This window comes from Nyctereutes procyonoides, unplaced genomic scaffold (assembly GCF_905146905.1).
Source record: "Nyctereutes procyonoides isolate TBG_1078 unplaced genomic scaffold, NYPRO_anot_genome, whole genome shotgun sequence".
Classification (NCBI taxonomy): Eukaryota; Metazoa; Chordata; class Mammalia; order Carnivora; family Canidae; genus Nyctereutes; species Nyctereutes procyonoides.
Window position 1 is genome coordinate 54,701,437 of NW_026575043.1, and position 27,264 is coordinate 54,728,700.

The 27,264-nt window shown below is 41.4% G+C and overlaps 2 protein-coding genes across 3 annotated transcripts in view; both read right to left on the reverse strand.

The window, feature by feature from the left end:
• Positions 1–969: 969 nt before the first annotated feature.
• On the reverse strand, positions 970–5,015 carry LOC129508325 (disintegrin and metalloproteinase domain-containing protein 1a-like). Its single transcript, XM_055323280.1, has one exon. The coding sequence runs from the start codon at positions 3,715–3,717 to the stop codon at positions 970–972; it is 2,748 nt and encodes a 915-aa protein (XP_055179255.1). The 5' UTR covers positions 3,718–5,015.
• Positions 5,016–7,629: 2,614 nt separating this feature from the next.
• MAPKAPK5 (MAPK activated protein kinase 5) overlaps positions 7,630–27,264 on the reverse strand; it is a 40,417-nt gene continuing 20,782 nt past the window's right edge. Inside the window, exons 8-14 of one of the 2 annotated variants that reach the window (XM_055322311.1) lie at positions 18,248–18,328; positions 15,544–15,731; positions 13,412–13,532; positions 9,913–10,043; positions 9,538–9,653; positions 8,419–8,523; positions 7,630–8,081 (exon numbers count right to left, since the gene is read on the reverse strand). In XM_055322311.1, coding sequence (XP_055178286.1) covers positions 7,987–8,081; positions 8,419–8,523; positions 9,538–9,653; positions 9,913–10,043; positions 13,412–13,532; positions 15,544–15,731; positions 18,248–18,328 — 837 coding nt within the window. In that variant the 3' untranslated portion in view covers positions 7,630–7,986. Of the gene's footprint in view, positions 8,082–8,418; positions 8,524–9,531; positions 9,654–9,912; positions 10,044–13,411; positions 13,533–15,543; positions 15,732–18,247; positions 18,329–27,264 lie in introns of both variants that reach the window. The other variant, XM_055322310.1, reaches the window with a different exon arrangement.

Sequence of the window (27,264 nt, forward strand, 5' to 3'; positions counted from 1 at the left end):
TTTCCTCTTTTAGAAGATGGAGGTCTCAGAGGACAGATGGGAGGATAAAATTAAGACAACAAATGTGAAGTGTTTTTCACAGTGTCTTGGATAGAATGGAATTCTTATTGTTATATATGCTTTATGATCTCTCTACATAGATTTACCAATTTTATGTGTTACCTTTAATTTGGGTTTCCCATGATTTACCAGTGAATATATATCACCTTTAATATAGAAATTAAGAAACCAAGAGAATAAACAAAAGTCAAACATGAATTCAACACTGTGTATGTCCCCTGGCCTCTGTTGCCCCGACTACCCCATACAGCTGGATCCCTGATTCAGCTGCAGCCTGTTCCAGTGAGCCTCAATATAGAAAAATCCCCAATTACTAAGCGGCATCCGATCTGAAGTGATGTTTCATCCAAACATTGTCTTTTATTTATTTCAGCTTACCTCTATTTCATGAATAGAAACTGTCATGGCAAATTAGAGTACTCAAAAGATAATGTTCCTAAAATAATGCATTTATGTAACTTGGTTGAATAATCCCAGGATAGTAATAATATAGGTACAATAATTGTGTCAAACAATGTAGATGGAAGATGGTATGCCCTGAAAAATAATTTTAGCTCAGAAATTGACCCAAGTGACGCAAGATATTTATAGCAATGATTCATGAGAAGAGCTTAAATAAAATGGTTTCAGGAAATGGGAAAAGCTACACAGTATTTTTTATGATTTCATGTATCAATGTATAACCAAATTGCTAATATAAATATTGAAAGCTAGATCCCCTCCTCCCAGAGTACTGTGTTTCTCTAAACTATATAGTCCAGTTAGAGCTACTGGAGCCATCAATTCTCACTTCACCTTTGCCTCTATGAGCCTCTCATTCCCATTCAGTGCGTGACGTATTTTATGTATTTAGTTTCTTCCTCCACTATTCTTCTGCCTTTGATTTTTCCTGTCCTTCACCTGCTACCTCTATGGTACAGGCTCTCCTGGGACTTCAGGCAGTGGGGCCTCGGGGGGTGGAGGGATATCCGGGGGTGGAGAGGTGTCGGGGGGTAGAGGGGCATCCGGGGGTGGAGGGGCATCCGGGGGTGGGGTGTCCAGGGTTGCAGAGGCCTCTGGGGGTGAGGCTTCCTTTGGTTCGGGGGTCTCCTGTGGTTCGGGTGTATTCTGTGGTTGGGGGGCCTCCTGGGGTGGGGGCGCCTCCTGTGGCGACAGCTCCTCCTGCGGTGGGGAGGGCTCCTCTGGTGGTTGGGCTTCCTGTGGCTCCTTCTCTGGACCCATCTCTGAAACATTTGCAACGTTCTTTCCTAAGTCCTGTGTTAGGAACTCTGTTGCCTCAGTAGTCGTTGTGGTCTCTGAGGTCACCTCTGAGGATCCCCCTGGAGTCTCTATTGACTCAATTCCAGCCCTAAGGCTAATGAAAAATATTGAAATCAACAATAATAGTAAAAGAAATGCGGGGAGTATGAAAATTACCTTGCCAAGAATCTTCATTTCACTTGTACGTTTAGTAGGAATGGCAATTCCTCCTGCACTTAGATTTTCATTATTAGGTGATTTGCTGGGGGGACCACTGTCCACACTACCACCATTTCCTGGAGCTTTGCAGTCAGGTGGGGCATAGCCAGCCTCACAATGGCAGTGCCTTAAATTGTTGCAAACTCCTCTCCCATTACACATTTCTTTTGGTTCACAGTCGTACTTGAGCACGACATGATCAGTGCAAGAGTAATTCATGCAGACTTTGTGTGGGGCACAGAGAGTGCCAGTGTGCACATCTCCATCGTCAGGGTTATCACTGATGTTGTAGGCATCCATGCTCCAGCAGAAGTCTTTTTCATAAGGGACCTGGATCAGTGTATGATAGGGTTTGATTACTGGTATCCGTCTAATATTTGTACAAACCAGTTTCCCACAAAATATATTCTCATCAAAGCACTTAACATATTTTGACCTAGGTGAGGCCCCAAAGCCACAGTTCCCAAACCGGTTACCTTTGCTGTTCATAGAAATATAACAGTCTTCTGGAGCAGACACTGCAGGGGAACCATATATATCCATGCACTGAATATCAGGGTTCTTACACCGGCCTCTAAAGCAATAGTGAATTATATCACACAGTGTACCATCTTGCTTATAGAGGTCTGTGGGGCATTTACCAGAAGAACCATCACAATACTCTGGGAGGTCACACTCTCCCAAAGCAGAACGACACATGAATCCTTTATGTCTGAACTGGCAATTAAAACAGCATAGTCCATCATTACACTGTGCCTGCTCCTTCAACCGACATGTTTGGTCACAGCAAAGGTTATTACCACAGTCAGGTCCACAGTCACATTCCTCGTTGTAGTCCAACACACCATTTCCACACGTGGCTTGCCTACGCAGGCGACCTTTGGGCCGAGGCTTGTTAAATAGGCAGGCCCCTTTATGTTCCCGGAGGAACTTGTAGAAGTAGTCAGAGCTGCAGTTGCTGAAGCCACTTTCCTTAGTGATATTTTCATGCATGAGGCAAAAGTGTTTATCTTTACAAATGCAGGCTGAGTGGTCGTGCTGAATACCCAAGTTGTGCCCGAGCTCATGGACCATGAGCGCTGCAAACAGGAGGACATCTTCATGATGGAAGGATTCAACGGCTGTTGCAAAGCCTCCCGAACAGGCACCATTGAGAAATGCCTGCCCCGCATCCCCTTCAGGATGATGTCCAACGATCATGTGGGCAACATCGTGCTCCACACGATGGAACAGCTTCTCCTGTCTCCAGCTATTGAAATTCCTGAGTGTAACTCGCAAGTCCGCTGGGACTTCTATGAGGTCCCCCTCGGTCCAGATCTCCATTCCAGCCAACACCACCTCTGTGTTTATTCCCCTAGTGAAGATGTTGGCCAGGGCGGTGATGTCCATTACTCTCTGGACTGTCTCATTGACGTTACTGCCCCACATTTGGAACCGCTGGTGGTTGACCACGACAAACATCTCCACGTACTTGGTGTGTGACCAAAAGGAGGACGGTGCCTGTAGACTGCGAGGCTTCCTGCTCCCTTGTTGCCGGCTGGTGGACACCACTTGGCTGCCTTTGGAAGTGACATTACAGGAGACTCGAGCTTGGTGTGCCATGGTGTACAGCACATGTTCAAACCGTTTTGAAGTGTCCATGGGCTCAATGCCATAGGGTTTTCCCTCCCTAATCAGGATGCCCCTGAGGCCCGAACAGGTGTTGAGAGAAACAAAAGAACCTGGGACTCCTTCTATGTAGCCTTCGTAGTGACAGTCATGCGAGATGAAAGGCATTTCTTGCCCCAGGACACCACTGTGGTAGCTGAAGACTGGAAAGTTACTCACAAAATAGTCTCTCTTCACCTTCAGGTGAATCACCTGTTTCTGGCCCTGCATTAATAGTACATAGGATGCCTTTTCCCCTGGGCCTTCCCTTCCCTTGGCTGTCAGACTCTTGGGGATGACTGTTTCATAAGAAGAGTAATATACAGATCCAGGGTCACAGTACAAGCTTGGCAAGAAAATCAGTACCAACAGCAACAAAATCCCCAACCTGACAGAGGACAATTGTGGCACTGGTCCCAGCCTGAAGTCCCTCTTTTGCTGAGCCCAAGTCTGAAACTTTATCTTACCCTCTTTCAAGGCCCCTTGGTTTTTCCATAGTGAAGGCAGTATAGACGCAGAGTGTCTCAAAGAGGCTGCCATAGATATGGCCATTTTGAATCAGTTGATGCTGCGTGGCCTATGTCTCAAGGCAACAGTTCTTGACATGCCCCGGATATTGGCTGGCTCCCTAAGGGGTGACTGCTGCGCAGTTTGAGTAATACAGGCTTCGGGGCTCTATTTCTATTCGCTCTTGGCCTTTGGTAGTTCCCTTACGATATGACTTCCTTCCAACAGCAGAAGCTCTAACGTTCCTTGGGTAAGTTCCCTTTATCTTCACCGTTATGCCACATAGGTGGACTGTAATGATTCAGACAGTACTATAATTCAGGCAAATTATCCTTATTCTCAGCCCAGGCCACACTACACCTGATATCCGTTAATCTGCTCATTCTTTGAAACCCAACATTCTGGCAGGCGGTAGGGGGAGGGGACAGCGATTCTTTGGGGATCTCTAAGCAGGACAAAGTTCTCTGTATCCACTGCTTCCTTTCCTCATATCCGTAGTATTCAGGACATTGTTTGCAGCTCAACCCTCCTTTTTCAGCCTTTGTTCATAACAGATGTTTAGATACTTTGCATGGTGTCTGAATATAAACATAATTCTTCCCTACTTGAAGTTTTACTAATTAACATATTAAGTGATAAATGAAATGAGCTTAGTTTTACCATGGAAGTATACAAGTGATCATGACCAACATTCAATTCCTCCCAACTGCCCCAACATAAAAACAAACTGATTAACTAGCTATCTTGTTACCATTCCATTAAGAAAATAAAAAATGGACTGTGTAAGAATTTTTGTAGATTTCTTCACTCTTATAACTAAAATTGAAATGTGTAAGTCCTTGGGTTTGGTTTTGTGTCAATTTCCTGACATATTTACCAGTACTTTCAAAAGGGAAAAAAAGCACTATCCACATTCCTTGCAGTTGTTCTCCTGTACATTCTATGATGAACTAAAATAAAACTGTACATCTTTTATCCTGCATGAAAATATTTTATCAAGTCAAATATTTACAATACAAAACCTTCTTAAAAAAGGGTTATAACTGCAAGTAACACTCAAAAATAGGGATATATCATCTAATTCAAAAAGTAATGGTACAGGGGTACCTGGGTAGCTCAGTCCATTGGGCATCCTGACTCCTGGTTTGGGCTCAAGTCATGATCTCAGAGTTGTAAGACCAAGCCCTCTGTGAGGCTCCATGCTCAGTGAGGAGTCTGCTTGAGATTCTCTTTCTCTCCTGCCCCTCCCTGCACTTGTGCTTGCTCTCTCAAATAAATAAATCTTAAAACAAAACAAAAAAAGGGAATGGTACAGTACCATAAGATCTCAGATATGAGCAAGAGAGCAGATCAACTCAGTAATATTTAATTCCTAATACAGATTTAAAAACTTAATCTTTAGCATCTGGCAAGAAATTTGTACTGTCATATCACAAGTCCATTTTAAAAATGTATAGCAACTTGACAGGATGAGCACTGGGTGTTATATGTTGGCAAATCGAACTCCAATAAAAAAATAATATAAAAAATGTATAGCAAAAAAGGTAAAATGATTTTTAGCTGAATTTCTTCTCGTATTTTATATGAGAGAAGGCCTCTTACAATTAAATAATTTGGAAATTATCACAGATTTAAGATATTTCCCTTATTTTAACCAAACAGGCAGGGCAAATTAGGTTGTCATTTTGTAGGATAAAATAATCAGAAATGTAAGAACACTTCTATTTTTTAAATAAATAAAAATATAATTATAACTAAGTATATCCAATTTTCCAATTCTCAAATTGAAACACATTGCTTGATTCACACACAAGATGTGATTTAGAACATCTAAGTTCTTTAACCAATAATTCCTTCTATTTGTTCTCACATGAATATAAGCTTTCTATTTTTTTAAAAAGATTTATTTATTTATTCATGAAAGACACAGAGAGAGAGAGAGAGAGAGAGAGAGAGAGAGAGAGAGAGGCAGAGACATAGGCAGAAGGAGAAGCAGGCTCCCTACAAGGAACCCGATGAGGGATTCAATCCCGGATCCTGGGATCATGCCCTGAGCCGAAAGCAGACTCTCAACCGCTAAGCCACCCAGGCATCCTTATAAGCTTTTTAAAAAGCTATCTTTTTAATTTTTTAAAAAATTAAAATTTCTTAAGTAAGCTCTATGCCCATCATAGGGTTCAAACTCATAACCCTGAGATCAAGTCACAAGCTCTACCAACTGAGCTAGCCAGGTGCCCCTAAAAAATTACATATCTATTTTTAGCTTTGAAAAGCTGAAAACTGGGGCATCTGCATAGCTTAGTTGGTTAAGCATCTGACTCTTGATTTCTGCTCAGGTCATGATCTCAGGATCATGGGATCCATCCAGCCCCTTGGACTCCATGCTCAGCACAGAGTCTGCTGTCCCTCTCCCTCTGTTCCTCCCCGTTTGTACACTCTCTCAAATAAATAAATAAAATCTTAAAAAAAAAAAAAACTACTGAATTATCTTTACAGGGTATCTATTTTTTTTTCCATTAATGATTTTTATTCCAGAAGCTTACTCAGGTTTCATAGATTTGTTAGCCAATATTTTATTTTTTTAATAAATTTATTTTTTATTGGTGTTCAATTTGCCAGCATATAGAGTAACACCCAGTGCTCATCTCGTCAAGTGCTCACTTCAGTGCCTGTCACCCAGTCACCCCCACCCCCCGCTCACTTCCCTTTCCACCACCCCTAGTTCGTTTCCCAGGGTTAGGAGTCTTTCATATTCTGTCTCCCTTTCTGATATTTCCCACTTATTTTTTCTCCTTTTCCCTTTATTCCCTTTCACTATTTTTTATATTCTCCAAATGAATGAGACTATATAATGTTTGTCCTTCTCCGATTGACTTATTTCACTCAGCATAATATACAGGGTATCTATTTATAATTAATTCATCACCTAAGATTAGGAAGCCTTCCCTCAAAAAATATTTATTATTCAATGTAATAAGGTAATTCTTACAAGATACTTTGTATTTTTATCCTACATATCCAGTCACATACATATGGGGCATACTAACCAAATGTCATCCTGAAGACATGCTGAGTAAAGTGGAGGAGTTACAAAGCGAGCTCTGTGAGATCAATTTTAATTGAAGAGAATGTGACGGGATGAAAGTGAAGAACTGTGTCAACAGATCATCTTCCTCTGCTCTGTAAATTGGAAATTTGCCTGCTAGCCCTTCTATTTACCAACACAGGTACCCACCAAAAACTGCTACAATAAATCAGTAAATAAAAATGGTTTATGGAAGCCCATGTGCACAACAGAAAACTTTAAAAAAGCATCCAGCCTTGTTTTCCATTCAAACAGCTGATCTCTGGGCCAAAACCACCCTTCCTGAAAATGAAGGGTACAGATCAAAATAAATGTAGCCCAGGATGTCAATGTAAAATGCAAGCCAAAACATTTGACAGTACAAGGGAAGCTTTAAGAGAAAAAAACTGGACCACCTTAGATGCTAACCCAAAAGTCCAGTTTACATGATATGTAACTTTCTCAGAAAAATCATCCAATAAATAGAGCCAGGAGAACAGAGAAAAAGAAAAAGAAAAGAAAAAAAAGAAGCAACAGAGCTTGGTGGGGCTGCAGGGAAGGGGAGAGGACTGAGCGGGACCTCAGATGAATGGAATGAAGCTCTGGTTCTGCATGAAAAGAACAAACTCAAAATCCCATTAGGTTTAAGAAACACACCAATACCTTTTAAAAGATATGACAAAAAAGAAATGTTACCACTTTGCCCAAAATAATTAGGAACAAGAGAAATGAGGGCTCATCTCCCTGTCTCTTCCATTATGGGAGTTTGTATCCTGTGGATTTCAGCAGGCAGTCTGCAGTATGGATCCACAGAAGTTTTTTGGCACCAGAGGTAATCTACCAATAGTGCAGAAAGCAAATACACAGGGCAAGTGAAACCAGATTCCACAGTACTTGGTTCAACTGTTTACTAACAGACAGGTCAGTATAGTCAGTCCTTTGTCTACCACTGGCAAATGGTTTTTGTACATTTTATTACAAATAAAACAATCTTGTTTGACAATACCATCTGTCATCTTACAAACATATGAGAAAACAGTCCTAGAGTAATAGTGTATATCTAAGAACTGAGCTTTTCTTAAAAACAAACAAATGAACTATACTATGAGTAAGTCCTGTATCTAAATCTATACAGTGTCTTTAAGTAATGTGGAAATGAAATTATGATTTATTAATTTACATAAAAATTACTTTATACATTAAAGAATAATTTTTCAAATTGTTAAAAAAAACAAAGTCTGAAGCTGTCATTATTGGGATTCATGGGACATGGTTTGTTCTTCTATCACCTGCTTCACAATTTCTGCCAGTTTTAGTCTATCGACTTTATCTGTGAATCCACGACCTGAAATGCAAAAAAGAAAAAGTCAGTCTCCAAATGTTTGGAAGGGAGATTCTTGACAAGAACCCAATAACAGAATCATGTGATGTATGACAGGGGATCTGCAGGATTGAATTTGCAGCACACAGTTTATCTGAACTCTGAAACTCAACAAGTGAAAGAGCCAGACATCTAGATACACCTGTGCAGCTAATGTAGGACTAACCCCCGTCCCATAATACTCCGCTCACTCTCTAGCCTCACTTCACCTCAAAACAACCCCAGCCAGCCCCCAGATATCCTCCATGTTCTACAAATAATCACTTTTCTGCATCCACGGAGAAAGAAAGAAGGTTCCTACCGTTCCAGCTGAAGCTTTGCAGAGTATCTCTTAGGAGTTTGCATTCCCGGTTATACTTCCAAGCCTCCTGCATTACTTCATTCAGCTTTTCATCTTCATTCTCTCCTATTGATAAAGATGAAGAAGTTGTGTCTTCCTGTGGCATCATGGGATTTTAAGGGTCAGAGATGGAAGGACATGTCTAACTTGTTGAGAAGTGATGAGTAAAAGTGCAAACTTTAGCAATGTTGTTACTACTAGTTCCTACACTACACGTAGGCCACTTCTGGGCTTTGTACTCTTCTACTCAGATAGCCTCACACAAATCCTCTGATGTACCTAGGGTCTTAGCACTAGAGTCTGGGAAGTAAACAGAGTCAGACTCTGCTGCTGATTAAAAACAGATGTTAACCTAACAGACCAGGAGAGGACAGAACAAGGCTGAGTGGACCACCTTCTTTATCCTAAGCTCATTTCTTTGGAAGCTATCTAAGTACACTATGTGAATTCTCTAAAAACCCAAGGAAATCTAGACAGCCTTCTGGCTTCCTACTTGAAGCATCTCATTCATCTGCTGAGAAGAGCCCATTACACTCCACCAAGTGGAGAGAGACCACACTAAAACAAAGTTCTCACTAAAAGGAGACGTGTACAAGTCACACTCTGGCCATGATACAACTTGGGAGGTGCTCTCTGAACTTGGGAGGTACTCTCTTTATATTCACAAGTTAATGATAGCCTTGCACTCTAAAGGCTCTGGAAATGCTTCCTGTTCTTCACACGCTGATCCTGTCCACATTTTCCATTCTTCATCTTCTATCCTGTGCCTTCGTTACCAAATTAAGAAAACATAAAACTGCATGCTGCACCAGACACAGGCAATTAAACCTTAACTAGCAGTTTCAAAGAAAACCAAAGGAGGGGCACAATTTAACCACCTTTCTGAGCTCCCGCTGCCCTCTCTTATTTTAGTGGGCACAGAGTAATTTATATAATGTACTTATTTTCTTATAACACAAAAATGAAAAAGAAAGCCTTAAATTAAACTGCTCCTTCTGTCATGTGCACACGTGCACACACACACACACACACACACACACACCCCACACACGGAACATTCATAAATGGCGTGACCTTTACCAGCCTGGGGGAGAATACACTGAGCAATCACATCTCGGAGCTTTTCCAAGGCAACATTTGAATCCTCAGCTCCATTCTCACGGTCATGGATATAAACACAGTCCTTTGGCTTGGTGCTTTAAAAGTTTGGGAGAGAGGAACAACAAGGTGAAACCTCAAAAACCAATTCTCCACAGTTAACTCTAAACATAAGGCAGCACATTTTTCAGATAAATAATTAACTATTGAGTGTCTCTAACTTCTGATGCTATTTAAAGGGGCTTACCCTTTCTACCCTCTTAAGTAGCAAAAGGGCAAACCACTGGCTGTTCTTTCAGAACCCTGCGCTTAACTACACGGACCATGAAGGAGAATCCATAGAATAAGCTCAGTTACCCGAGTAATTTCCTTTTTCTCAGAATAGGATTGTTCACAGAGTGCAGGGGTTTGAGGCTGACTTTCAGATCCTGGATTCTCATGTTGGCCAACTGTTCTGCGTGAGCCTGCTGGATTCCCGCAACCACCGCCTGAATGGAAACACTATGATCAGTTTTCACCTCATTTCAGGGCACCAAAAAAGCAAATCTAAGAGACTGTGAAGGAGAAGCTCCAAGAACTAAAAAGACAATTGCACTTTTACACTGGCAATATACAAATTTTGAATAGCCAGAGCAATCTTTTCGAAGGCTCAGCAAGCCCAGGGAATACCAGGCAAACCAAGGGCCATACAACAGCTAGCACCTTCTTCCCTGCACAGGGACAGAAATGCAAGTAAGAAATACTAAGACTCACGTTCACCATCATTGGCAAGAGCAAGTCTAAAGAGAGGCGTTTATGTACATCAGGGAAAAGGCTGGCAAGCTGCTGCCTGAGAAGCCTTCCACAGTGGCATTTATTCACTGCCTCTCCCCCCACCTTTCCCCCTACCCCTTGGTAGACAGCCCGGTGGCTCAGAACCCCAACCACTTCATATGGTAAATAAGTAGGTTCTCAGGAACTCATCTACAAGTCAGCCAATTAATTTACAATGAGAAATAACTTTATGGGGTCCAGAACTTTTGAAGTATGTATCTTTATGACCAAAGCAGGCCCTTATTATGGGTAGACCAATTAAGGAAGGTAAATAATCAGCAGAAAGCTTTCTAAGAACAAGATGATCCCATGTTTATATTTAAAAAAAAACTGTGAGTGTAAGTGTGTCTCCCCAGAAAAAGATCAGGAAGGATATATTACGCCAGATATTACCTCATCTCTGAGGGGTGAGATTAAGGCAGAGAAATGAAAAAGAATTTATGCTTTATATATATATATATATATATATATATATATATATATATGCGCATGTTACATTATTTATATAATTATATATATTTTTTTTGTTTTAATTTCAACAATAAAATTTGACAATTTTAAAAAGTAGTTCCCTGTTAAGCATGCAAGTAGTAGATTTAGGTAGAGTCGGAATTCGTTTAAAGGAACTATAATAGCTGGCCCTGACTATACTCTACTGAATCTTCACATCACCCTTATCAGTGATGGCCCAACCAAAAAGAGTAGAATAGCTCAAGGTTATGAGCTCAGGCTTCATCTGCTAGGCAGGGCTTAGAATAGACACTATTCAACATCTGCATATGTGGCCATTTTTCTACACTTCAAAGTTAGCCAACCCACATCATGACCCCATCATTTCTTTAAAAATGGGAATATACTGTCACCTTGCAGTTACACCTTATAGGCCTAGGGCCCACTCTTTCTCATTAAGATCCTGCATATTCATATTTGGCTTCATTATACACTAATTCTACAGTAACTCCAGAAAGCAATCTTTTTTCTGCAATTCCAAGGTCTTAAGGAAAGCCATTCTGTAACCCCCATGTGCTGATCTAAGTAATCCCTTAGGATTTTGGACTGATCAAACCAATTCTGGACTACTAGGCATGTTTAAACCAGGAGAAGAAAAACACACAAATCAGAGATGGCAGAGAATTCTGTTCCTTTCAGGTCTTTCCCATACTCCAGCAAAACCAAGGGACGTCTTAGAATTCTTTTTTCCTGGGACATCTGGGTAGCTCAGTCAGTTAAGCATCTGACTTCAGCTCAGGTCATGATCTCAGGGTCCTAGGACTGAGCCCCATGGTGGGCTCCCCAGACAGCAGGGAGTCTGCTTATCCTTCTCCCTCTGCTCCTCCCCACCTGCCCCCAGCTCCTGCTCTGCTCACCCTCGAATAAACAAATAAAATCCCTTTTTAAAAAAGAATGGTGGGCAGCCTGGGTGGCTCAGCGGTTTAGCACCGCCTTCAGCCCAGGGTGTGATTCTGGAGACCCAGGATAGAATCCTACATCGGGCTCCCTGCATGGAGCCTGCTTCTCCCTCTGCCTGTGTCTCTGCCTGTCTCTCTCTCTCTCTCTCTCTGTCTCTCATAAATAAATAAAATCTTAAAAAAAATAAAAGAATGGTCTTTTCCTATTCTCTTACTTTTTCTCACACTTCAACCCTCCTTCCTTTTAAGTGGGTAAAACGCATCCCTGTGTCACTGCCTTTATAAACTCTCAGCCACACTGTGGCTTATTATTTACTAAGTCACCAAAAATTATAGAAATTTGTCTTCCAAAAGATTGAACCTATTTATTCAACTCTACTTCTCTGCTCCTAGAACTGCTCCTGAGCTTACAGATTACTGCAGAAGTCTTAGGCTGGCAAGTCTGCAAGTCTGGCTGACCATCTCTAAATACCTTCTGTGTGGCGGGCAGCCCCAGTGGCTCAGCGGTTTAGCGCTGCCTTCAGCCCAGGGTGTGATCCTGGAGACTTGGGATCGAGTCCCACATCAGGCTTCCTGCATGGAGCCTGCTTCTCCCTCTGCCTGTGTCTCTGCTTCTCTCTCTCCTCTCTGTGTATTCTCATGAATAAATAAATAAAATCTTTAAAATAAATAAATAAATAAATACCTTCCGTGTGGCCAATCTCTTCCCAAAAATTAACAACTACCTCTCAGTTATGTCCTACCAAGACTTAACCCCCCCTGTGTACTTTCAAAACCTGGCACTACCACATATATTTTACTGACTTCCCATTAATGTATCCACAGACGCACTTCAGTCTACAGTTGATTGCTCCTGTTGTTCACTATACTTGGGCACTGGGACGCCTGGGTGGCTCAGCAGTTAAGCGTCTGCCTTTGGCTCAGGTCGTGATCCTGGAGTCCTGGGATCAAGTCCCACATCGGGCTCCCTGCATGGAGCCTGCTTCTCCCTCTGCTTGTGTCTCTGCCTCTCTCTGTGTGTCTCTCATGAATAAATACAAAATCTTTAAAAAAAAAAAAACAAAAAAAACAAAAAACTATACTTGGGCACTTATGTTGTCTATTTAAATTCCTTAAGGCAGCTCATGCCTAAACATGGGAAGAGGTTAAAAACTGCCATGCAGTAATTAATAAATATGTGGGGTTTTGCCTTCTCTTTGGGAACCTTTCCCTAATTACAGCCCTTCAAAGATATTCTCTTTTTCTGAATTCCTAGAGCGTTCATAGAAAATGTAGCATGCGAAGCTAAGATGTCTGCAATGTTCCTTCCTTGTTTCACATAAATTGGTCTTTCCAATTGTCTTATTTAAGCCCCTGGGGAAGGAGGTTGTCTCTTAGTACTCTGTGCCCCCCAACCTCATAGCACAAATATGGAGAATTGGAGTTTTTACTTAGTGTATATTTACCAGGCCTTGATCTGGTCTTTTACTCCAAGAAGCTTTAATTTCAGACCCTGATTTTCAGGAAAGTAGGGATATCTCTCTGGGAAAGACTGAGTTCTCTGCATTACTCTGCCTTTGACCCCTCCCTGAGCCTTGTCAGCACTCCTTCTCAACACAGCCTTTTTGGTAAACAAAATAAGCATCACTCAAAACCTTATCCATCATTAGTTGAGCGGAGGGTAACACATTATCCAAGGCCTCAGTCGAGTTGAGCCACGGGTGGTCCAATACTCCTTCGATGGTGAGTCTTTCCTCTGGTTTGACCTTCAAGAGCCTGTGGGGAAAAAAAGGCCAACAGGGCTGCTGTGCATAGTTGCTTCCAAAAGGCCAGGAAGTTCTGGGTCTGGTTTTAACCAGCTCCAACTTCTGATTTTCCACCAACTCCTATAAGTTAAGGTTTTCCATCTGCAGGTAGGGGTGGAGATCTAGTCCCTAATCCCTAGTGGTGAGGGCACTGTGTCCTTTAGTAGTCCTTTCTACACTAGGCAGAGTGAAATAAAAATGGTAGAAAAAGGCTTAATCCAGTGATACTTCAGACTGAGTTCTAGGCTCGGTAAGCCTACATACAACTTCTTGTTCTTGGCACTTGAATCTCCACATGCATTTTTTTTTAGGACAGTGGGCTCCAATTTCCAAAAGGGATTCAAAGTGCTCTTTTGGCTGACAGTGACTACAAAATTAGTTGAGGGGTCATGTGGTTATGAAAATCCAGGTTGCTACTTGTGATAAAGCTATTAGATGTCACCATATGGCAGGACATGAACCTTTTATTCCAGAAACATTCAAAAGCCAAAAATCTAGAGTCTCTGATAAGGGAGATGGCATTTCCTTCTAAGCCAAATGTATTGCTCTATACCATCTGCTTTTTGATCCTACTTCTTCACATCTTGTCCACTCATACTGATGTTTTGATGTAATTCTTGGCTCATCTCAGCATGTTCCCTGGGCTTTTTAGTCCCTCCTTCTAACTATGTATCCTCCCACTGTAAACGTCAGAGTCAGGACAACATGCACACTTGCTCTTTCAGATACTCTGCAACCTTCTGGATCATTCTGAACAAACAGCTTCAAATTCTAAAGAAAGTATTATTTAGAAAAGAATCCCAAAGCTGAAAGAAGATAATGTCACTCTAAGGACAGGAAATACATTCTATAGAATTGACAAAGAACCACTTAGAGGATATTGATGTTTTGGTTAAATAGCTGAGAATATGGTATGGAAACAGCATGAGAAGACAAATGAAGCTTTAAACATTGCCTCCACACTCCTAAAAACTTTTACTTGTATATTTTAGAAACTAGTCTGTCTTTATATATATAGATCTTTGGGGATCCCTGGGTGGCTCAGCGGTTTAGCGCCTGCCTTCAGCACAGGATGTGATCCTGGAGTCCCAGGACTGAGTCCAGCATCGGGCTCCCTGCATGGAGCTTGCTTCTCCCTCTGCCTGTGTCTCTGCCTCTTTTTGTGTGTCTCTCATGAATGAGTAAATAAAATCTTAAAATGTGTGTGTGTGTGTGTGTGTGTGTGTATCTCCTTAACCAACAGAACAAGCTCACTATTGAAAAGGAGGAATCTCTATAGAGATATGGCTGTACTGTCAGGAGAAAGCTCCCAGGCACTGCCTCTTTAAAGCTCCTCATCACATTACAGATGAAGAAACAAACCAAAAGAGGAAAAATTACTTGGTGAACACCAAGCAGTAGGAATACCAGAAGAGTGCCCAAAATCCCAGGCAGCTAAGCTTCCCACACAGGTGGGCAGGAAAAACAAATATACGTCAAATTTAGGTCTGACTTCTTGCTTAGTGCTTCAGGTACCAAAGGTCTCTGTCAACTCTGCCTCATTTACTCACTAGCACAAAATCTTCTAAATCTATCTTAGCAGTGGGGAGGCTAGAGCAGCCACCTACCCCCACAGCAGCAAAGGAATGAAAAGCCAAAATGTCATTATCATCTTAGCCCGAGTTCAGTTCCTGATGCCATGTCTATTCCACATGACTGGCTAATATGCAGGAAGGACACAGCAAGGGGCTTCCATTTCAGGTCCTAAATTAATGCTCTGAGGGACCCAAGTTCACAACCCTGGGGACAAATTCTAAGAATACAACAGGAGAGAGCAAAGCTCCATTTTCACCAAGGTGTGGACATGAAGAGCTCTCATCTCAGGCTCCAGGTATAGATTTCTACAATGTTCCAATGGGAAGGAACATGCCAGTAACTTTTCCCTTGTGCTTCACCACCTTAAAGCCTCCTTGGCCTCCCCACTCCCCAGCCTGGGGACTCACTTCCTCACAACATCTTTGGCCATCTCTGAGATCTGGCTCCACTCTTCTTCTGGGAACTCAAAACTGCCTGTCATGATCTTTCTCCGCATATCCTTTGGAATAGTCCGGCTGTGGTGTTTGGAGTAAAAAGGAGGGTATCCGCACAACATCACGTAGATAATCACCCCCAGGGACCACAAGTCACAGCTCTGAAAGGAAATGAAAATTGTCACTTATGGCAGAGGCACAGCCCCAAAATAAAGCCCGCAGGACCAGCCCAGAAATAGCCCCTGACATACCCAGGCTGATATCTCTAAAAATCACCTCACAGAGACTGGAAAAGTTTCAGGAAGTCTTAAGGGAACTAACCTTTCTCTCCATCATATGTTTTCTATGCCACCAACACTATATATATATATATATATATATATATATATATATATATATACACACCAGCACACAAGGCCAGTCTAATGTGAAATAAACAGTCACTTTTATTCTCACTGCTCAGGCCCAAGCTAGTAGCTGATCCTTGGGTACAGGTGTAAGATACTTCACCTCCAGCCAGAGAAATAACAGAGATAAGTCAACTGGTTGGGAAACATGTACGCTGTCAACCTGAGCAAGGTTGAGGCTGCAAGCACAAAGCAGTTAAGACACAGGCAGGCTGACCCCATAAAACAGCACAAGTCATTTTGTAAAAGGCCCAAAGCAGTTTGACACAGATCAGGAAGAGGCACTAGAGGGAAGAATAGGAGGTCGAAAAGCACTCCTCTGGCCACAGATGACTCACTGTACCCATCTGCAGGACCATACACCATTCCTGGAGAAGATACTCTGAAAGAAAGGAAACTGCCACCAACTATTTTGTCTGTGGGTATTAAGGTGCCTTCATGGGCTACAGTCACAGCATGATTATTAGTAACAGACTCATAGACTCGTAATTTAGTTAAATGCAGCTCCACCTGCCTCGATACTGGGTCTTCAGAGGTTTCAATTCAAGCCTATCTTGAGTCACAGGACAAAGCAGTGTCTGTCTGCTTGAGAAAGGAAGCCAAGGGAGTCTGTCATTGCAGCCACATGCTATTTTCATACCACACAGTGTCCTGATGAGAGAAGCCTAGAAAATGGGATGTCAGCTACTCCCACCTATGTTTTGGCATCATACTAATCAGTATTTGTAGATGACATGACCTATGCTACAGACCATAATTATAAAATTATAGAGGTGAGGCGCCTGAGTGGCTCAGTCAGTTAAGCATCTGCCTTCAGCTCACGTCATAATCTGGAGATCCTGGGACAGAGCCCTGAGTTGGGATCCCTGCTCAGGGGGAGTCTGCTTCTCCTTCTCCCTCTGCTCCTCACCATGCTCATACTATCAAATAAATGAAATGTTAAAAAAAAAAATTACAGAAGTAAAAGGAATCTTAAAAATAGTTCAAATCCCTCACTTTCCAGACGAGAAAACTGATACTACTTTTCGTTTTTATGAAGATTGATGTATTTAACTTCTAAAAACTTAATTACATCCTATTATGTATTTTGTTAAAAATTATTTGCAAATGTAGCAGTGTTCATTTAGCTGCCAATATAAAGAGGATTATCTCTAAACTATATATATATACTCAAAAATAAAGGAGTTGTTTATTTCAACATGCTACTCATCTGCAATGTGTAATTTTTATGAACGCCATGCTAATGCATGAGCACCACTAGGTTCACAAAATGCAATAGGAAAAGAAGACAAAAATACTTGTGGAAAATAATATATCACACAAGAATCCATTGCATTCATGCTGAGAAAATTTTAGTGAGTAAATTAATATCATTTAAGTGCTTCTACCACTCGTTTCCTGTGTGCATTAAGAAGCAGGAAGCAGTTTCTGACTCTGATGCCGTAATCAGCATAGTCCTCAAACCTTCACTACATAAGAGAGCTGACCATGGTTTTGAGTTTGTAGGGTAAGAATGGCAATGAAAGTAGATGTTTAGGGTTCTGGTCACACTGTGACAGTGACAGTGCAAAGAACAGGGTCCTGAGTGGCAGAGGAGCCTGTGTTTATGTGTGTGCATGTGTGCACATGCTTAGAAATATGTGGGACCCAAGAAGAGCTGACCTACTGCCTTTTTACCACCCTCGGGTCCCTCTGTCATCTATATTCAGCCCTGAGTCCCCAAGCAGCATCATTATTTTTCTGATCTACTCAGCGACTCCAGGGCCTGCTTTAAGAGGTCCTAATCCTCTTTGTTTTAGAATAGAGATATTTGATGTGTAGGCCACAGACTGAGAACTGTAAGACCAGGAACACCTGCTGTATGTCGCAGACACTATTCTAAGTTGGGTATTTTATGGGAAGAAAGACTGATACCATAAATGACCATGGAATGTTCTGAGAAATGGCCTCTACCTTAAAAAAGCAAGACAACCACATCTTTTAAATGTGGTCAGTGGACTATAAACTATCCAAATAAATAACCTACAAGTGACCATTGCCCTTGGTTCCTGCTGCAAAACCTCAATTGTTATGAACCTTATTTCATATTTCATCAGACACAAAAACCTGAATTCCAAGTACTCTTCTGCATGTGTGGCTGCTGCCAGCCTTTTGGGTAGGAATATTAAAAGATAAGAATGGAATTAGTCACATTCCCAAAGAACCACAAACACCTCACAGGAGAATAGAGGCTACACCTGAAGGCTGCAGGTAAGTGTCTTTTCCCCTACCTTGTTATAAGTGTAGGGTGTTGGCGAGGTAGGTATGATGCCAGATTTCTCCTTCTGATGCCTTCTCTGTGCCTCCAATACCTGTCAGAGACAGACCAAAGGGGACAATTTACTGAAAACAACACCAATAACCTAAAACTTGAGAAAGAATGCTGAAAAAGAATGCTGAAAGAGGGTAGACACTAGCAGTTAACAATTAAAAAAAAAAAAAAACCCTCCAGAAAACACAAACTTTCAAAAACCTTTTTTCCCTCTTACAACCAGCATATCAGTGTTTGCCCAGGTCAAGGACAAGAGGATCAAGTCCTTGGAAGAGATTTAGCTCTTCTTCCTGCCCATCAAGGCATCTGAGATCATGGACTTTTTCTTGGAGACATGGATGTCCCTTACATGTGTATAAAAGCAGAACAGTGCTGGCCAGTGGATCAGGTTCAAGGTACCTGCTGCCATCAAGGACTATAACAGTCATGTTGGTCTGGGTGTTAAGTGCTCAGGACGCAACCACTGCCATCCATGAGACCATCATCCTGGCCGAGCTCTCAACTGTCCTGTGCAGTGAGACCCCTAGGGGAGCAATGCTGGCATACCCCCAGATTCCTTGCAAGGTGACAGGATGCTGTGACTCTGCACTAGTTTGCTTCCTCCTCACACCCAGACCCACACTACTATCTTAGCCCTGTGCCCATGAAGCTGTTGATGGCAGATGTTGACAGCTGCCACACCTCAGCTAGGAGCTTCATTATCACCTGGGCCAACTTTGCCAGAGCGACCTTCAGTGCCATCTCCAAGACTTACAGCAGCCTCACTCCGACACTCCGGAAAGAGACTGTTCACCAAGTCTCCATGTCAGGAATTTACTGATCACCTTGTAAAGACCTACATCAAAGTCTCCATGTGGAGGACCCAGGCTCCAACTATGACCACCACATAGTGTTTTTATACAAGAATAAGGTGAATTAATTAAACCTGAAAAAAGAGGGACACCTGGGTGGCTCAGTGGATGAGCGTCTGCCTTCGGCTCAGGACATGATCCTGGGGTCCTGGGATCGAATCCACATCAGGCTCCCTGCAGGGAGCCTGCTTCTCCCTCTGCCTATGTTTCTGCCTTTCTCTCTCTGTTTCTCATGAATAAATATTTTTTTTAAAAAAACCTGAAAAAAGAAAATGCCATTTATAACAGCATAAAACATAGTAAGAATAAACCTAATAAAGATGAGAAAGATCTATACACTGAAAACCACACAAGTATTGCTGAGAAAAACTAAAGGCAAAAATAAATGGAGCAATACAGCTTGTTCGTGGGCTAAAATGCTCATTGTTGTTCAGATATCTGTGTTCCCATATTGAACCATACCTCTAAAACAACCCCAGTCAAAATCCCAGCAGGGTTTTTTGTAGAAATTAACAGCTGATTCTAAAGTTTATATGGAGGGCCACCTGGGTGGCTCAGTCAGTTAAGCATCTGCCTTTGGCTCAGGTCATGACCCCAGGGTCCTGGGATGGAGCCCCACATTGGGCTCCCTGCTCAGTGGAGAGCCTGCTTCTCGATCTCCCTCTACCCCTTATCCCAGCTTGTGCTTGCTCTTTCTCTCTCTCACTCTGCTCTCTCTCAAAAAAAAAAAATAAATACAATCCTTAAAAAAATAAAATAAAGGTCATATGGAAATGCAAAGAAATTAGAAACAACTATGAATAAGAACTAAGTTGGAAAGCTAACACTACCTTATCTCAATAGTTATAATAAAGCCACAGTAATCAAACCAGTACGGTATGGGTATAAAGACAGACACGAAGGTCACTGGAACAGAACAGAAAATCCAAATTAAACCCACACATATACATTCGATTGATCTTTGACAAAGATTCAAGAGCAATGCAGAGAAAGAGAATCTAAGCAGTGTACATAGGGCTCAAAGGAGTTCAGCAGTGTGGATGAAATTTATGGAGAATACCAGCTATAGGGAAGGTACCCAAAAATCTGCATAAGGAACCCTTTGATATTTGACTAAATATAGTAAGTTGCACATAATAGAATAAGATTCCATGAGGCCAACAAACAACCAGCTATTAGAACCACCACCAGGGATCTCTAAGCTGAGAGTAATTCTAATGTTATAAAAGTCTAGGAGATATGTGAGGTCCAACTAGCCAAAGTAAAGAGACCTTATTGATCATTGGGGCATCAATAGGAGACCAGAAATTTTCCTCTAGATAGCAGGACTGAGGTAGCCCTAGGATCAAGCCTAATCTAGACTTGCCCTGGCAGAACTGAGCAGCAAGTTTCAAGACAACGAAGTCAATCTGCATGTAACTTACCACTCACCAAAACAATCTTTAATACTTTAAAATGACAACAAAACCCCAACATTTACCAAGATAATATTACAGCATCCAGCATCCAATCAAAATTTAAGATATTCAAAGAAGCAGGAAAATGTAATCCATAACCAGGAAATGTGATCTATAACCAGGAAGGAAAGAAATCAGTCAATAAGCAGACTCAGAAATGGCAGAGCTGATACAATCAGCATACAAGGATTTAAATATGTTATTAAATATGTTGAGATACTTAAAGGTAAACATGAACAAAATGAGAAGGGAAACATGATATAAATGTGAAATGATGAAATTCACAAATTAGTGCAGAAGAAAAGAGTAGTGAAATTAAAAACCTAGCAATAGAACTTGGCCAAAGTGAAGCAGATAGAAAAAAAGATGGGGGAAAAAAAATCATGGGAGTGCCTGGCTGGCTCAGTTGGTAGAACATGAGACTCTTGATCTCAGGGTCTTGAGTTTGAGCCCCACATTAGATGCACATTACTTAAAAATAAAATCTTAAAAAAAAAAAAAAAGATCAGAACTTCAGTACTCTGTATGATCTAACACACGTAATTGGAGTCTCAGAAAAAAGGCAAAGAGGACAAGCAGAAAAATATTTAAAGAAATGTCTGAAAATTTTTCTGAATTGATAAACACCATAAACTAACAGATCCAAGGAACTCAACAAACCCCTAGCAGGAAAAACAAATACCTACACCCTAGTCAAACTGCTAGGACTTGTTTCTGTTTAGAATGTAGAAAGCTGGAGTGTTACTCCCACTGTAACAGCAAGGAAAAGCTAAACTACAAACTCTCACTTTTCTTGAACCCTACAGATCAGAGGTCTCGAGGCAATGAAGTACCCTGCAATCTAAAGAAAGGCCCTTCCAGGAAGAGGCAAGATGTGAAAAATGGCTCATCTATGACAGAGCCTGGGAGTAAGCACTACAGCACGCCACACGAGTAAAAAGAATTCAGCTAAATTTTCAGCAAACTGCTAAAGGCAAAGTGTGGGCTACCATGAGGGGTTGGCAGACTCTGTAGGAATCACAGAAACAAGGGGAATCTGCACCCCTCACAGATTCTTCCACACAGACTTCTGCCACATGCTCAACAGGACCCCTGCACAAGAAGACTGGGGCTGGTTCAGAAAACATGTACCTCCCCATCCTTAGCTGTTGTCATCCTCTGCCAGGCAGGCAAGCATAATCTACTGCTAGGGGAGGAGAAAGATTGTGACTCGAGAGCCCCTCTGAGGCACAGGTGCACAGGTGCATGCATAGGCACACAGGTGCGGCCAAAGCTAACAGTGGAAAAGGAACATGAAAATTAAATAAATAAATAATGCCCGGTGGTACTCCCAGCCCCCACACTAGGCACAAGGCAACGAGAGGGATGCCAGTGGTGCACTGAACAGAACCATAGCAACAAGAAAGCTCAAACTCAGCTCAACTTCTGAGCAGACTGACTCAGCCACCTACCCCCTACACTAAATGACTAACAGCAGGTACAGCAAGCCCACTTCAAGGCATAACTACTATTCACATCTGTCTCTACAGATTCTAAAGATATTTCAAAAATTAATAACAAATTACCATAATTTTATGCCAATAAATTCAACAAGTAGTCAAATTTCTTGAAAAACGGCTAAAGAAATAAAAAATTCAACTAATCTATATACCTATTTTAAAATTGATTAAATCAGGGACGCCTAGGTGGTTCAGTGGTTAAGCACCTGACTTTGGCTCAGGGTGTGATCCTGGGGTCCAGGGATCAAGTCCCACATCGGGCTCCCTGCAGGGAGCCTGCTTCTCCCTCTGCCTATGTCTCTGCCTCTCTCTCTGTGCCTCTCATGAATAAATAAATAAATCTTTAAAAAAATGGATTAAATCATTTAAAACTTTCAATGAAGACTCCAAACTGTTTCAGCAATTGCAAAACTGTTTCAGCAAATAAACCAGGATACATTTTCCAACTAACTAAGGTTAGCATTACCCTAATACTCTGAAAACAAGCAAACACATTATAAAAAAATATTATAGACCAACATCTCTCTTGTTAGAAATCATTAACAAAATACTAGCAAATCAAATCAAGCAAGAAGATAAATATATCATGACTGAGCAGAGTCTGTCCCAGGAATGTAAAATTGGTATAACATTAAAAAATCAATGAATTCATCACATTAACAAAAGAAAGAAGAAAAATATATCATCAGCCCAACAGATGCAAAAAAAGCATTGGACAAAATTTAACACATTCCCTTTCAGTAAACTAGGAATAGAAGGAAACTTCCTCAATCCAAAATAGGGCATCTACAACACCATTAATATGCTTAATGGGAAAAGACTGAACATTTTTTTCTAAGATCAGGAATAAGGCAAGGATGTCTGCTCTAATTACTTATTTTTTTAAAAGATTTTTTTTATTTATTCATGAGAGACACAAAAAGAGAGAGAGAGAGAGAGAGGCAGAGACACAGGCAGAGGGAAAAGCAGCCTCCACACAAGGAGCCAGATGTGGGACTCGATCCAGGAACTCCAGCATCACGCCCTGGGCCAAAGGCAGGCGGCAAACTGCTAAGCCACCCAAGGATCCCCCAGCTCTAATCACTTATATTCAGCTAGTGGGCCTAGCCAGTACAATAAGGCAAGGAAAAGGGAAAAAAGGCAAATGTACTGGAAAGAGCAAAGTAAAACTGTTATTATTCACAGAAAACATGATTTTATATGTAGAAAATCTTAACAAATCTACAAAAATCTACTATAAATGATAAGTGAATTTAGCAAGATATAAGGGATCAAAAGTCATTTGTACTTCTGCAAGCACAACAAACAACTGGAAAATGAAATTATTAAAAATATAATTTCCAACAGCATCCAAAAATATAAAATCTAGGAATAAACCTAAAAAATATGTATAAAGCCTATACACTAAGACATACAAACACTTCTGAGAAAAATTAAAGACCTAAATAAAAAGATCTATCATGTTTACTGATTGGAAGACTTAATATTGTTAAGACGTCAACTCTCTCCATATTCATCAACAGATTAATTAAACACAATCCAAATCAAATCCCAGGAGACTTTTCCGTTTTAGAAAAGTGAATTTTAAAATTTATAGAAAAGTAAGGGGATGCCTGGGTGGCTCAGTGGTTGAGCATCTGCATTTGGCTCAGGGAGTGATCTTGGAGTCCAGGGATCGAGTCCCACATCGGGCTCCCTGCATGGAGCCCTCTTCTCCCTCTGCCTCTCTCTGTGGGTCTCATAAATAAATAAATAAAATCGAAAGGAAGGAAGGAAGGAAGGAAGGAAGGAAGGAAGGAAGGAAGGAAGGAAGGAAGGAAGGGAGGAAGGGAGGAAGGAAGGGAGGAAGGAAGGAAGGAAGGAAGGAGAAGGAAGGAAGGAAGGAAAAGAAAGGAAGGAAGGAAAAGAAAGAAAGAAAAAGAAAAGTAGGGTGCCTGGGTGGCTCAGTCGATTAAATATCTGCCTTTGGCTCAGGTCATGATCCAGGGATCCTAGGATCAAGCCCCACATCGGACTCCCTGCTCAGTGGGGAGCCTGCTTCTCCCTTTCCCTCTGCCATTCCCTCTGCTGTGTGCGCCCTTTGTCAAATAAATAAATAAAATCTTTAAAAAATAAAACATAGAGAAGTACAAAAGATTCAGAATAATCATAATAATTTTGAAAAAAGAATAAATTTGGGGCACCTGGGTGGTTCAGTCAGTTGAGCATCTGCCTTTCGTTCAGGTCATGATCCCAGCATCCTGGGATTGAATCCTATCCTACATCAGACTCCCTGCTCAGTGGAAAGTCTGCTTCTTCCTCTCTGTCTACCCCCTCCCTTGCTCTTGCTCTCTCTCTCTCTCTCTCTCTCTCTCTCGCTTGCTCTTGATCAAATAAATAAAATATTTTTAAAAAAGAATAAAATTGAAGGACTTCTTATACTATCTGATATCTGAGGTCAAAACTTAATATAAACCTATAGTAATCCACATGATATTGCTGCAAGGATAGACAATCAAAATAGACTAGAACAGACTAACACATATGGTCAATTGATTTCTTTTAAGATATTTACTTATTTATTTATTTATTTGAAGGAGGAGGGGGCCAAAGGAGAGGGAGAAAGAGAATCTCAAGCAGACTGTGCTAAGCCCAAAGCCTGACACAGGGTTCCATCCCACGACCCTGAGATTGTGACCTTGAGCCAAAATCAAGTCAGATGCTTAAGTGACTGAGCCACCCAGGTGCCCCTGGTCAATTGATTTTTGACAAAACAGCAAGATAATTCAGTTTGACAAAATTGTAAGGTAATTCGATGATATAAGGTTATTCTTTTCAACAAATAATGTGGAAACTTGACAATTATAAGGAAAAAAAACCCTTGACCTTTATTCTACACACACCCACACCACACACCTCAAATGAATCATAGTCCAAAAGGTAAAAGCTAAATAAAACTATAGAAGTACCTGGAGGGCTCAACTGGTTAAGTACCTGACTCTTGATCTCAGCTCAGTTCTTGATTTCATGATTTTGAGTTTAAGCCCTGCACTGGGCTACGTGCTATGCATGGAGCCTAATTAACGGGTGGGGGGCACCCCAGGTGGCTCAGTTGGTTAAGCATCCAACTCTTGATCTCGGTTCAGGTCATAATTTCAGAATCATGGGATCAAACCCCAAGGCAAGCTCTATGCTCAGCAGGGAGCTGGCTTCTCTCCTTCTCCCTTTGCCCCTCCCCCTACTTAAGCATCTGACTCCTTCCCCCTCCCTCCCTCATGCTCTCTCTAAAATAAATAAATAAATCTTATAAAGAAAAGCTGGGGCAGCCCGGGTGGCTCAGCAGTTTAGCGCCGCCTTCAGCCCAGGGCGTGATCCTGGAGACCTGGGACTGAGTCTCAGGACAGGCTACCTTCATGGAGCCTGCTTCTCCCTCTGCCTGTGTCTCTGCCTCTCTCTCTCTCTTTCTGTGTCTCTCATAAATAAATAAATAAAATCTTTTTTAAAAAAAAAAAAGCTAAAACTATAACCTTTAATAAGAAAACATGAGAAAAATTATGTACATGGGTACAGAAAAACCTCTTAGGAACAAAACCACCAACCATTTAAAAAAAAAAAAAAATGAGGGCAGCCCGGGTGGCTCAGCAGTTTAGTGCTGCTTTCAGCCTGGGGCATGATCCTGAGGACCCGGGATCAAGTCCCATGTCAATCAGGCTCCCTGCATGGAGCCTGCTTCTCCCTCTGCCTGTGTCTCTGCCTCTCTCTCTCTCTCTCTTTCCTCTCTGTGTTTCTCATGAATAAATAAAAATAAAATCTTTATTTTTTTTTTAATTTTTATTTATTTATGATAGTCACACACACAGAGAGAGAGAGAGGCAGAGACACAGGCAGAGGGAGAAGCAGGCTCCATGCACCGGGAGCCCGACGTGGGATTCGATCCCGGGTCTCCAGGATCGCGCCCTGGGCCAAAGGCAGGCGCCAAACCGCTGCGCCACCCAGGGATCCCAAAATAAAATCTTTAAAAAAAAAATTAAAATTAAAAAAAAAATGGGTGAGGGGTGTCTGGATGGCTCAGTCAGTTAAGCATCCAACTCTTGTTTTCAGCTCAGATCATGATCTCAGGATTGAGATCAAGCCATATGTCTGGCTCCATGCTGCACATGGAGCCTGCTTGGGATTCTCTCTCTCCCTGTGTCCCTCCCCTCTCCCCCTCTCTCCCTTTTCCCCTCCCCCCCCAAAAAAGAATGACTTTGACCTGATCAAAATAAAAAACTTCTGGGGTGCCTGGCTGGTTCAGTCAGTGAAGCATGAAACTCTTGACCTCCAGGTTGTGAGCTCAAGCCCCACACTGCGGATGGAGATTTCTTAAATAAATAAATAAACAAAAATATAATTTAAAAAAATAAAAAACTGCTGTCACTCTAAAAAGCAAGCCACAGTCTGAAAGAGATATTCATAATATATATGTGATGGGCAGAATAATGGCTTCCCAAAGATGTCCATGTTCTAATCCCTGGGACCTGTAAATATGTTACCCTACACAGAAAAGGGACTTTGCAGATTTTATTAAATGAAGGATCTTGAGATGGGGAACTATCCTGGATTGTCTGGATATATCTAATGTAATCATAACTGTGAAAATGAAGCCAGAGGGTCAGAGTCCAAGATACTGGAAGATACTATAGTACTGGCTTTGTAAATGAAGAAAGAGGCCACCAACCAAAGAATGCAGGCACCTCTCAAAGGTGGAAAAGGTAAGGGAATGGATTCTCTCCCAGAGCTTCCAGAAGGAACACAGTCCTGCCAACACACTGAAACCATTTCAGACTTCTAACCTCTAAAACCATGAGGTAATAAACTGTTGTTTTAAGGCACTATGTTTGTGGCAATTCATGCAGTAGCAATAAAAAGTAATGCACATATACAACAAAAAATTTGTATCCAGAAAATAATAACTTTTTATACCTCACAATTATAAAACCAACAACCAAAAAACAGGCAAAAGATTTACACCCATACTTCACAAGAGAAGGTACTCATATTTCACAACTGAATGTCTAATAAACGCATGAGAAAATATTCAATAGTTGTATAATTAAGAAAACGTTATAATTAAATCCATAATTAAATAACACTATGGACCTAATAGACTAAGATTATAAATACTAACAAACATGAGTTGATGGTAAGAAC